The 14214-nt window shown below is 35.5% G+C and overlaps 1 protein-coding gene across 2 annotated transcripts in view; it reads left to right on the top strand.

Moving 5' to 3' along the window:
• CLYBL (citramalyl-CoA lyase) overlaps positions 1 to 14214 on the top strand; it is a 260937-nt gene that overhangs the window by 231527 nt on the left and 15196 nt on the right. For both annotated transcript variants that reach the window (XM_042460092.1, XM_042460093.1), the window contains exon 7: positions 7831 to 7955. In XM_042460092.1, the coding sequence (XP_042316026.1) occupies positions 7831 to 7955 (125 nt within the window). The remainder of the gene's footprint in view (positions 1 to 7830; positions 7956 to 14214) is intronic.

Here is a 14214-nt window from a genome sequence, read left to right as displayed (position 1 = left end):
AGGATTGCCACCAAAAAATAAACACTGTATCTCCCTGTGAATATGGAAGCACTTTGTAAGCATATGCAAACCTCTCTGGATCTTGACCAATAAAAACAAAGTACATTAGGTCTTAAATCCCACTACTTCTTTTTGATAAGGAGCTATTGCTAAGACTAAACTTTTATTTCAGATTAATTAAAACATGTTCTGGTTGTGTTTCAAAAACATTAACATTATGCTTCCTTCCTTGCTTTATGGTTGGAATAAATACAGTAAAGTAATGCTAACTCACTACTTAAGGATGTGATATAATATACTTCAGATAATACAGATAGCTTACCAAACTGAACAGGTTTTTACATACAGTTCTGAAAGTTAATTGAGATATAGTTATCTGTAACTCATTAGTTATCTCAAAATCAGTAAATCCAGATGATAATGATAAGGTGAATATTAGGTACTAGGGACATGGTGAAATTTTCTTGGTTTGCATTTTAATATAAACCAACCAAATTACAATTTCTCAAACTAATATGCAGTTGAGAATGCAAATAATACTTCCATTTTTGTGTTTCTCCAGATTTTATAATCTAATTCTATGATCAGAAAGGGCATAGAAAAATGTATATAGTAGAGAAAATTCCATATGAAATATTATGGGAAATTTCCTAACTACATTCAGTGAATTAGAAAAGTTGTTTGCAGAAATTCAAATAACCAGAAAATTTGTGGACAACATGCATATGAATTTTCATGAGCATAAAAATAAATTCAAATTTTTATATAGACTCTTTGGAATAATGCAGAGTGATACAGAAATGTAATGCAATTAGCTTGTGCTTGAAAAAAAATGCAAAGAAATCATTTTGAGGTTTTTTTTACATCACTATTAGGTGGCTTATCATATGCCTACCAAGATCCGGTCTATTAAAATGTGTTGGAAGACTAGTTTGTTTCCCAAGATGTTTTATGTATCGTCATCAGCCTTTACTATCCTGGAATAATTAACATGTAATCCTAATCTCTGAGGTGGATAGGAATTGCCATTCAGCCATTTCAGAATTATGGATGGAAGGGCTTTGCTCCTTCAGTATGCCTCTCAACAGTTTTGAGGTTCAGTTCTTTCCACTTTGCCATACCTTACCCATTTAATAGAGTCCCCCAAACCCTCTTTGTTTTTTCCTTGGGAGCAGGAGATCTGTTTTTGAGAAGACTAAACAAGGGAAATCTACTTCCACCACTCCAGTTGAGGACATCTAAATCTGTATTCTGCCTGTTTTCATTACTCTTCAGTCACTTTGGCCTGTTACAGACTGCCAAAATAAAGCTGCTTCGGGTCTCTTTGGAGGTATGCTGTTTAAATGATGCATGTATCCTAAGAATCCAGAAGCTGCACCAAAGCTGCACTCCAGTGCTTAGGAATGGAGTGTGGCTTTGGCGCGACCTCCGGACTCTTAGGACCCATGCATCATTTAAATAGCATACCTCCAAAGAGACCCGAAGCAGCTTTATTTTGGCAGCCTGTAACAGGCCTTTGATTTAAGTGTGTGGAGCTATAATTAGTCTGAATCAAAAAAATCCTACAAATTATCCACCCTGAGGACACAAATAATTAAATTTTAACTTTGGTCATGTTGGCACCCCAAGGTACAGGTATTAAAATGGTTTGTTTACTTAAAAATAGTTATTGGATGGCATCTTTCTACATCATATGAAGAGTTGCCTTTTTGATATATTTCATAGTTCCACAACAAAAATTTTCTTAACCTTGACATGGCAGAAGTGTAACATCACATGTAGTGTTCTAGGTCTAAAAGTGCAGACCTCTCTCTGTCTTTGATATAAAGCAAGTTAATAATTTTAAGAAAACAAAGAAGTGAATAAACGTTGGCTAGGCCCTCCGTAGGAGATAGTAGGACAAGTGCTCCTGCTTCTGCTCAGTCAGTTCCCGTTCATTTCAATGGTACCTATGCATGAATAATGCATTGAAAGAGACAGAGGGCTGGTGATTTGTGCCTTTAACAGTTATCAACATTTTCACCATGTTGGAGTCCAGTGAATGAGCAAACACTTGCATAAATTTTAATCTGTCTAGTGTAATAAAGGTAATGGCAGACAAGGACAGTTGTAAAGATTCTTCTGTAATCTGTTGTCATGTTAGCCACTGGACCTGTCAGATTAGGACCTTGAGATAATTAACCAATCAGCCATTTCTTGCTAAGTCAATTTTTAAAAACAAACAAACCAAAAAGCCCACCTTGCCTAAGAGAAGAGAATGCTTAGCCCAAATGCCTGTACTGGTCACAAATGAAGTCCACCTCAAGTAACATTTGTATCTTTTAAATCTGTCAGTCAGTCATATATACTGCGGTGTGCGTAACACAATATATGAACAGACTGAACATTTCCAAGCAATGTTAGTGATAATGCCAGTTGGAAAGTCATGCATTATGACAGTGCCTTTTCTTCTGAGGATTTTGTGCAGTACGGTAAACATAATACAAGAAGAGACTAATGTTAAGGTGAAGCCAGAGGTTGGAAAAGATACCCGTGGACTACAGCTGCCAAAATCCACTGCATAGCATGGCCATGCTTGATATGGGATTCTGGGAGCTGTAGTTTTAAAAGGTGCTTTTTCTAAGCTCTGCATAGCAAAGTGTTGTTCAGATTGGTCTTTCCTATGTGGAGTTACCTTTTACACAGAATTGCTTACACTAGATGTTTTCAGAATACACAGACAACTGATGATTCTTGGATGAGTCTGAGCCTAATTCAGGAGTTACTAAAGCTTCATGTTATTTGTGTGACGATGTGGTCCCTCAGTGGGAAATCACTGCAGTATTTGTTGGATAATTACTATAATATTCCCTTGAATATCTTACTATTAAAGCTAACATTGAAAAAAATAACAAAGATGCACTCAAGGGTTCCTATGAAGGGTTAGCCTATCAGATATGTTTTATAGATCCTGACATCTTTTGTTCAAATTTTAAAAAATGCATCCCTATTTTCTTTTCTTTGATGGGTGCGATAAAACCAATAGCAGTTCTGGCCATCGTTGGAAGCACCAACAAGCCAATGCACCAGTCTCTTGTGCTTCTGCTGTTTGTGCTAGCCGGGAATTTCTGAAAGGGAACTCAGGGCAAGGAAAACACCTCAGGTGTGCAACGTCCTCTTCACACATTACATGGTGCAACTTCAACTATTATACAGTACAGCCTCTTTTTCAAAGGTTGCACTGCCAGCACACAGAAAAGCAGGAGGGCAGTGCACACAGATGTCCACTTCTAATGTGTGAAGCTGTACTCAGAGCCATTTCATATCTTACCAGATCCTTTAATAACTTACCTGATGGTTTCTTCTCATGGCATTCATAAATATGTTGATGGAAATGACATTTTTGCAGGAAGGAGCCCACTACGATCTCCATACTGGAAGACACCATGGTGAAATGGCTCCCATATTATAGTGGGATTTGGTTCTGGGACCCCTCATCGATATCAAAATCAGTGTATGCTCAAGATCTGTTATATACAATGGCATAGTAAAATGGTACCCCTTAAATAAAATGGTAGAATCAAGGTTTACTTTTTGGAATTTATATATATATTGAATATCTTCAAGTCATGGATGTCTGAACCTGTGGATAAAGAATCTGTGGACACAGAGCGCCAATTCGTGTATATGAATCTCTCCTTAAGTTCTTACCCTGAAGGTTAAAGAAATATGTTTTTCCAAGATTGTGAGAATCAGTGTAGTATAGTAGTATAATACATGATAAATGATAATTTGAATTATATTAAATGACCAAATATATTAATTACTGTACTTCTCTGGGTTGTGATATCTTTCCAGTATGCCCTTCTGTGTGCTCCTATCTCACTCCAATTGTATAACAAATATGGCATGTTTAAAGTTTATGATCAACTGGTTCCTAGAACTAATCCTTCTTCTGTTTTAAGCCTATGCATGTTTCATAAGACATGAGTCCCACTTTATTAGATAATATTTGTTCCCACGAGAGTGAGTATAAGAAAAAAAGGTTAGAATGTATGTAAGCCATGTTTTCATTCATCTTTTTAAAATCCAGTTATTTTTAAGGCTCTATTTTATGTCAAAATACTGCTATGTTTTCCATAGTCTTTTATATCAGGGCACTGGGTTGGAACCAGACTTAGCGTACACCCACTGAAATCACTGGAACTTGGGGTGAAACAGACCACCCCAAAGGGGTGGTTTGAAGCTGCCCCCGAAAGAGCTGGATTGGGGCCGTGGCAGCAGCATTCTGTGACCCCCAATGCAGCTTTTTGCTGCCTCAAAAACGATCCCCACCATGGTTTTACAGCACTCCTGCAGCATGCGGCATGTAAACACTGCGCTGCTGGACCACCGGGAAGCTGGCCCATGTGGGGGTAGCCAGCGGTGTTTCGAGCCAATATGTTTAAGCTCTGAGTCAAACAGTCATGATTAACTTAAGGCCCATTGATAGCAGTGGGTTCACTCTGACATGGTGCATCTGCACTGTAGAAATAATGCTGTTTGACACCACTTTAACTGACATGGGTCAGTCTTACAGAATCCTGAGACTTGTAGTTTTGTGAGTTTCTAGCACCCTTTGGCAGAGGAGGCTCAAGACCTTTTAAAGCTACAAATCTCAGGATTCCATAGGATGAAACTACAGCATTTAAAGTGGTGTCAAACTACATGAGTTTCTGTAGTGCAGATGCATCCTTAGAGCCAACACATAGGTAACTCTAGAGCCAATGTGAATCTCTCTCCAAATGAGTATCAATGGTAATGTTTATGCGCCTAAAAGTGGTAAACCCAGAATGACAGTTTAACAACTGACTTACCCATTATAGCTTTGGCAGTGCAACATGCTGAGCAGCTAGATATAAATATGAAACACTAGTCCTTTTACAGTCTTTTGTAGAAGACAAAAATGACACTATCATAGAGTTACATAAAAGACTTGACGGGTATTGATTTAAAGCATGATATATCAAGCGGTATTGCCAAAAGGATTTTCATGGTCATAAATTTTAATGCCTTCCAGTTCTGCAGCCTCTCTGTGGCTTGTCAATAACAACAGTTTGGTTTTAAATATTTCCCTTGTTTCTCCATGAGATGTAGGTCCATTATACAGTTGTTTGAATGTTGGAAGTGTAACAAAAGGCAACAGAGGATCATAAATCAAATAATGTGTATTTATACTTTTGCTGATGTCGTCATTTTAAAAAGGCTAAAACTCTCACAATATATGTCAGTATAATGCTCACCCAAGTTTTCATCCCAGCAAAATGCCTTCCTTTAAAAAAATAATTCTCCAGTATTTTAGGACTCCTTCCTCACAATGCAGCAGTTTCTCAATTCTTTTCTCAGTCTCCTAGTGACTTACATATACACAAATCCAGGGTTTTGTTATTGTTTTTAGCAATTTAGAATATTACAAGTAAAACAATTTCAAATAAAAAAAATCCTGCTTCTATTGGCATAATTTGAAATATCTCTTAATTGAAAGCAATGAGGTTTCTGGTAGAATCATCTTCAGAACATTACACTCATTTCATCAGTGCAATTCCTTTGTAGAAATTTGTCCTCAAAACATTTAAAATATTTTTACATATCTAATTTATGGGAGCATTTGGATCTTAGATTACACATACTCATGATGAATGATAATATAATATAAAATATATTAAAGACTCTAAAGGGATCAGATCCCATTTGATCTTGGGAGGTAAGCAGGGTCAGCCCTGGTTAGTACTTGGATGAGAGACTGCTAACAAATGGTAGGCGTTGTTGGCTTTATTTCAGAAGCAGGAACTGCAAATCCGCTTCCAAATATTCCTTGCCTAAAAAAAACCTTATGAAATTCATGAGGCCCCTATAAGTCAACAGGCAACCTGAAGACACATACACACACAAAAAGCCTCTTGCAGTATGTTTCCAAGTGTGTGACTGCTAAAAGGAAAGTGCATTTGCACTTTCAGAGCTTTGGTTATTTTAAGAATTAACCCAGTTTGAGTAAAATACTTTTAAAGATCATTTTTCATAACAATAGTGGCAAATAGGGACATACGCTTTTAAAATTTCTTGTTAGTTATGGTTATGATTTTCCGTTTTTAATTCGATCTTTTGGTTTATTATCGTTCTATTTGTATCTGCCTGAGTCACCATGAGCTACAGAAATGCGGCGTTTAAGCTCTTTGAATGTATTAATATGTTAGAGCTTATGGCAAATTATTATTTTAGATTTTAAAATAAATGAAATGAAAATGACCACATTTCCAACAGTATGTGACTTTCATACCAGTACAGTAATATCACTTATTATAACACAATTACCTTCTGTTAACCAGAAATTTCTGGAATATTCTTTGTATTTAGAACTAAAAATTTGGATTTTTATCTTGCTTGCTGTGCTACTATATTTTTCATGGAAACAAACCCACTATTGTGCTTTCTAAGCCCTTACTTCCCCTTCAGATCTCAAAAACAGTGTCAGGTGGTTATAAGAATTCATTCTAGTACAGCCCAATAACAGGTGAGGATCTTTATAATATTCAAACATTTCTGTGGAAAAGAAAAACACTTTTAGAATAAGAGCTCTAATTTGTTGCCTATTTGCTCTTTAAAAATGCTTCTTATCTAGGAGTATATTATTTTTAAAATGAGGGTTTTTTTGTTTGGGAATTTTAAAACCTGTTAGGTATCCAGTCATACTATTAGAATAGCTAGAATAAACAGAATGGAAGGTCATTAATCTCCTTCAGCAATGAAAGAATTGTATAAAATATCATTACGTGAAATATTGTTCCTTCTCAGTACATACTTTAGAACAAAAAAATTAAAAAGAAATAAAATTTTCACATATTGCAATTTGGCTTTAAAATTGTTTCAAGCATTTCTATATCTTTTCATTTGTAGCCTCACTGCCACAGTGAAAACATTACAAGTCAGTTTTCAATCTATCACATACATTGTGCTCTCTATGAAAGGAAACAAAACAATATTTTACAAAAACCAAACAGAGCACAACACATTGTAAGCAGGAAAATCTCTATGATCACTGGATAATTTTTTTAAAGGTGCTTTTCTCAAGTTTATTTATTTGCTTTGTTAAATTTATTTCTTTGCTTTGATTTTTTTTTAAAAAATGAGATAGATTGGAGGGCATAACTATAAAGACTACAGTCCAGAAGGAAATTGTATCTGTTGAAGTTTTTTTGAGAACAAATATTGTTCTTGTGTTTCTCTCATTCGTTTCAATGAGGCTTATAGAGGAGAACTTTCTGGTGGATTTTATCCAGTATTTTTGTGATTTTTATTTAAGACACCCTTGAAATATAATAAGTAATACATGCAAAATGTTATAGAAATGTAATGGCTGACTACATGTGCAGAATTGAAATAATAATTGTTTATAAATTGAAGGAAGTGCTTTACCTTCATGCTTTATGCTTTGGCATTGAATTTTATTTTCCACTGTTTACATCTTTTAACAGTGCAGTTGGTATTAAATTCTTTGAAACTCTGGTTACATCTTTTATTATACCATTTTTTGTACAGTTGGTCAAAAAAATATTGAAACGTCAGACACATTTGTAAACATCAGAGTTATTGAGGGTGATAATATTTTTGTGCCTTTTTTAAAGTTCACCTGGGATGGAAGAAGTCAGGCTATTCATTGTACAGTTTTAAAATGAAGGAGGTCCAATTTCTGTAAATAATGAACAATCAAACATGAGAGCCTGTGCAGCACTTGAAAGCCTCAAGTGATTGGAACATTTTGCTGGAACATCTGTTGGTTAATGCTTGACTCTGGGGTTATTAATCTTTTTATAGGTAAGCAGGTGATTCACCCTAATCAAGTTGCTGTTGTCCAGGAACAGTTCTCACCGAGCCCTGAAAAAATAAAGTGGGCACAAGAACTGATTATGGCTTTCGAAGAACATCAGCACGTGGGCAAGGTAAATCTTCTTGTTGTACTCAGTGAAAAATAGGAATCTTGGTTCAGGTAAAGGAAATTTAGACTGTATGCAGTGATGTCTGTGTTGACATCATAAAGATTGTCATGACATTTATAATCTAAATGTTATGTACCATGCAGAATATACATACAGTGTTATATTTACACACAATATTGTTCAGAAAAAGCGTTTTGATATGGAAGTCAAGGGCACATTCACTCCAAATGGCAGCTTGAGAAGGATGAGGATGGGGATGTTCTGTTGCAATAATAATAATTATCCTTAGATCTAGCAAATACATGTAAGTGGTATGTCTAGATATTTAGCATCTGGTTAATTCAAATACTTATATAGTTGAAAGAGAGAAAATGGAAGGGGAAAAAAATTCTATGCTTCTGCATTTGTTTTGTTTGTTTGCTTATTATAGTGATTTACATCCAGTTAGCTTTGCAGAGCATCTTACACCATGTCCATCTACTTTCAATCAATCAATAAAATTATCGACATTATTTGGCTAACCTTTTTTTCTCTTCCTTCTTTTCTCAAATATCGGTTATTGTGGTTCTGATCTTGAAGACAGTTGTGAGTAAAGTTGTCCATGGCACGTGACTTGTTACAAGTCTCAGCCTCTGTTTATTCCAACATAGGGATTGAGTGATATGTATTAGAACTTATTTTTGGACCAGAGGATTTTTGGATATAAATGAGAACAAATTAGTGCTTGAATATGATTGTTCCTAATTTAGTGCATCGTTGAGTCCCATGTTTCCTGCTCTGTGGGTTTCTGCTATGTAAACATTGTGGTGGTGAAGCACAATCTGTCTTCACTTTGTGCCAGTAACACTTAAATTAGGGGTTGCCTGAAGGAAAATTTTATGCTTGCTGCAGCATTGTCAGCTAATTATCTTAAAGGTTATTTGCTATAATGTAGTTTGCCACTTTGAGGGGGGGGGGGACTCGCAATTAAATGTGCTTCTTTTACTAAGAGCCAAAATCTAAAATGGTTCTCAAGCCAGCAGAGTTTTGATGTCCAGAAGTGCTGCAGAGAAAGTGTGATTCTTTCAGTGTAATTTGCACAGCATTTAATTGCCAGAAAAACATCTTCAACAAAGCTGAGCACACATATGCACAACACAACAACAACAAAATGTTTGTGCATATGCACCTCTTGCTGTTTCTCTGCAAAATCCATTAATACCTACTTGATCCATGAAATTCTGTATGAATAGTTTCATGTATTTGTTACAGAAATACTAAATGTTTGCCCCATATTAACATTTTTTCATGAGATTTTCATAATAGCCACTTTTCAAGACAAACCAATTCCAGTATCAAAAATACAAAAATTTTCCTCCATGACTGATTACATAGCTACAGTACTGAAGACCAAAGTGAATGCTAGTTTATGGTTTACTCTATTAATTTGCATCTCTTCTGTTTTGAACCCTATGCATAATGAAAATTATAAATACTAAAATCAATTTAAAATATGCTTTCCCTCCCATTTTTCTGTACACCTATTAGTTAGTGTAGCTCTACACCCATCTGTGGGTGTACAAATGCATACAGTAGTGCATACAGATGGCAGCTAATATTTTCCAGTGAGTTTTGAAGAATACACTGATAGTCAATAAGGAGAAAATAATAAGGCAGAACATTTATGTTTACTCGTTTTCCATTGTTGAGTCATACACACTTTCACTTTCGAAACTTCTAAGCTATTGTTTAAACAACCGAAGTAGCAGCTACACGTTTGACAAAATAAGGAACTTCCATTATTAAAGGCTTTTTTTCCTTCTAAGTTCTTCTAAAGAATTTTAGCTACAGGTTCCCTCAAACTGTTGCTTTCTTTGATGACACAACAGATTTATTATCATTGTAGAGTAAATTGGAATGAATGATCTGCGAATAAGAGTAGGTAGTTATAATAGCTTTTCCAAAGCTTGTTGTACTTGTCTGGTGTCTGTTCTGCCTGCTGCCTGTGAATATGATTCATGAGAATATAGTGGTTCTGTATGACCTGCATTTAACTACTAGTTTTCATAAACATGACACTGGATATTCACTATAAGATTAAATTTTATCCTCATCAAAGTGGCTGGTAGCTTTGCCATTGACTTCAGTCTGTGAGATGAAACAAGATATTGTTTGATCAATGTTTCTTGAAAATCCCTTATTAGTGTTTGTACTGTTATATTGAAAAATCTGGCACATGAAAAGTCTGTTCAGGTCTGATCGCTTAATTTTCTAAAACTACAATTGTATCGTAGTTTAATGCTTCTACTCTTCTATATTTATATATTGCTTATATATCCCTTTGCATTCGTTACTGAAGAACTAACCTTCACAAACCAAATTGCCAATAAGTCCTGCTGTCTCCATCGTATTTCTTCCAATTTCTTTTATTCAATGAAAGCTTTCCATTTCAGTGAAGCTAAAATACAACTCTGGATTGAAATATTAAGCCTTCTGTAGTGTGTGTGTATGTGTGTTATTAATCAAAACTGAAAGCCTGGAAAAAATTAGTGAAATGCAAAGGATTAGAGTGACTAGTCTGCTCACAGATAAATTGCTAGTCTTGAGTGTCTGAGATCACAGTTTGTTGTTAATTGGAAGTTCTTAGAGAACAAAGTTCGATGCCCTCAGTCAACAATAGTGTACATTAACATACGGCAATCAGTTCACAATTTATCACAGTTTGGGAGATACAGAATAGCTTTCATTGAGGGGTCCTAAGCTCTATAGTTCTTTCTTCTGCATGAATGAGAGACTGTAGCTTAGTCTTAAGCAGTAACCAAAATCAGAAGAAAATTAAGTAATAAATGATCATTTCAATTGGTATTACATTAGCGCTGTTATTATAATCAGGTGGCTATTGCAAACGTACTGTAACCTTAGTATCAAAATGTTTGTACTCTATTTTTTTCTATGATGGGCCATCAGGGTAATAATGTCTTAAACAAATTTGGCTGGCAGAATAGCGGCATTGCCACCATGATGTGTCTATGCCAATGCATTATTTATGTCTACTTCATATAGATATTTATTTAGATACTTTATTATATCTCATCTTCATACAACTACTGTACTCCATATTGGCACAATTAATAAATATTAATTAATTCTTAAATATTATTTCAGTTGTTTTACATTAGCTTTTTTCTTAGTTCTCCCCTTTATTCTAATATATGTAAATGAAAAAAAAATCTAGACTTAAATATAAGAGTTTTAAAATATTTTGAAATGATCATAAAATCATCCCCTTGTAGGTTATCCTGCAATGATTTGAAGTATTTTTGCATATTTTATTGGGGTTTGCTTTAAGGCTTTGTTTTATTAAAATACAAAATTGTACCATAAATTTCTTGCATATTACTCCTGGTTATTGCTTGAGATGACCTATAATCAGGAGCAAACTTCAAGAAATTTATGATACAATTTTGTATTTTTAATAAAACAAATCCTTAAAGCAAACCCCAATAAAATATGCAAAAACACTTCAAATCATTGCAGGGGGAAACTATTTTGTTTTCAATTTAATACTCCTTATTTCTTATTTAATATATTAACTGAATATATTGTCATACATATAAGCAGGATTGTGTCCACATATCACCTGGTGAATTGTCTGCATACGTCACTTGGTGAATTGGGAACATATGAGTGTTCAGAAGAACATTCAAATGAAGATTTTCATTCTCGTCATTATATTGCCCTGGAATATGCATGTACTAGCACAATATGTTACCACATTATTTACAAGTGTCTAGTAATGATTTGGAGTGGAGAGAGTAGAATCTAGGTGTCTGGACACAGGAAAAGACCCTAAAGAAGTTTAACAGTCTAAAATAAATGTTTTTAAAATGTGGTGAAAGACAAAAAATGTTTAGAAGCAAATTTAACTAGTGTTTGACAACTACGTTCTGTTTATTTACACCAAAACAGAACTGGTATGCAAAGGGTTATTATAGCACCTTTGAGATTAACTGAAAGAAAGAAGTTTGTAGCATCAGATTTCCTAGTCTGAGTCTACTTCATCAAGATGCATGCAGAAGTTTATAATACAAACTTTCAGTCTCAAAGATGCTACAATACCCTTTTGCATACTGATCCAGACTAACATGACTCTTGCTTAGAATTCAGCAAGTAAAATTTTAAAAAATCTTGATCTGGTCAAATGTAGGAAATACTATGCTGCATGTGGCCATGTCAGTCCACAAATGCATTTGTTCCCATAGTAATCCAAATCCCTGGTGTCTATACAACACTGTGTATAATGAAAACTGATTTCACAGGAGCTGATAATTTTAATAACAGGCACACACAAGCCTATTGTCACATTAGATGCTCATCTTCTTGAGAAGTTCAGGTTTCTATCCCTCATGATTATGAAAAATTTCCTTAAAAGAATATACTGTATGGCTAACGAGTCTTAAAAAGCAGAGTAATAGGTTAATAAGACTGTGTGCTGTCTGCATTGCTGGGTTCCATTCAGCTCCTTGTTCTTCCTTAGGATAAAGAGTCCAAAATATTCTATTTATATTTATTTTATTTCTAGTATGGATTGTTTTTCACGGCTCAAAATATATTTTTGTCACAGCCCATTCCTCCTTGGGTATTACTTCTGAGTACAGATTGGATAAGAATGGAACCTGATCTTGTCTAGATCCCATATTGGCTCTGCATTTTGGTTCCCCATCTGTAAGATTAAATAAGAGTTGCACTGGACACATATGAAAAATATTTATTTACTTATAAATTTTTTACATCCTGCCCCTCAGCTTAAAATGATCCAAAGGCAATCACAGTATAAAAGACATGAACATTAAAAAAATATTGTATACATCCAATAAGCAAAGAGAAAAACCATATTAAAAATATGGTCCATGATCCTACAGCAGACGTTGTGATGCGTAACTTTACCATAATGGAGCTATGTTGGTGATGTACACTGATTAATAATTGCAATGCTCAGTGGGGCACCATGCAATATGTCCCATCACCCAACAAGATATGTTGGGTGTCAGGACATGTTGCACAACAGCCACACTTCTTCCTCTGCTTGCACAATAGTCCCAATGGCATATCTACATCTTTGCTCCATTCCTCAAAATACTCCTGAGAATACAAATGTTGCTTAATGGTGCAGTTCAACTTCACATGATCCTAAGTTGATTTACAATGATGCAACTTCCCATAAGAATGCCAGCCATGATTTTAAAATATGTCACAACTATCCAGTTCAACTATCCAGCTCTAATACATAAGGCTAAATGCTGGCCAGATATTCTAGCAGGAAACAGAACTTCTTAACCTGCTGCTAAAATCCAACCAGTACAGTTGGGGTGCCACCATTGAGAAGCTCATGTTCCAAAAAATTCAGATTTCATTTGGTGATGGTATAACTAGAAAGGGCCTCCCCATCACATCTCAAGTACAGGACAGAATGATATAGGGCGGAAGGGGATAGAAGAAAGTTCATTGTGTCCACAGATGATGGTCAAGATAAAGATGGGACACCTTAACGTTGTCTGCGTAGTTCCATGTCAATTGGATCTGCTACAGCTGATCCTTACTGAGGGACAGGTGGGGAAAATACAATTCAGTGGAGGAAGATGGTATCAGCTTTTATGGGGGAAGAAATGATGGTGCACTCCCAAATAGAGTGCCTGTATTTCCCCCCTTCCAGATGAAGATCATTTGATTTTTTTTCTCCTCTCCACTGCCTCCTCCTTCCTTCTCTTCCCCACTTGTAAAGCATTTGACAGTGGTGAAAGGAGAATTGGATACAAATGGCAAAAGAAAAGCTTCCTTCACTATGTCCAAAAATAGACTTGCACATGTGTAAGTCACTAACAGGATTCTGCCAGTGTGGTAGCAGCTGAAAATTGGATTTAGGCCTTCATTTATTAGTAAAAACCGGAAAGGGCTCCTGGTTGTGTAGAAAGGGAATTTTGGAAGGTATTGCTTGTTACCTGGTTAGCTGTCAAGCAATGTCTGCTGGAATTCCCTCTCTCACACAGTCTTTAGATGTATAGTAGTCTTTTCCACTATTTACATCACCAATCATGGTGTTCTGCTAGCAACCCTGTTCCTGGGCATATTTCATGCCCCCCCTCCACACACCACTGTTACATTATAGGGGACTTTTTCTTCAGCCGCCCCTAGACTGTGGAATAACCTGCCAGAAGAGATTTGACAGCTGACTATGCTGCCCAAATTTAAAACAGCATTGAAAACCCGTCTCTTCCAGCAGGTT

The sequence above is a fragment of the Sceloporus undulatus genome, chromosome 3 (assembly GCF_019175285.1).
Source record: "Sceloporus undulatus isolate JIND9_A2432 ecotype Alabama chromosome 3, SceUnd_v1.1, whole genome shotgun sequence".
In the NCBI taxonomy this organism is placed as follows: domain Eukaryota; kingdom Metazoa; phylum Chordata; class Lepidosauria; order Squamata; family Phrynosomatidae; genus Sceloporus; species Sceloporus undulatus.
Note: the sequence above shows the minus strand (reverse complement) of the source record. Positions and strands in the feature narration are given on the sequence as shown.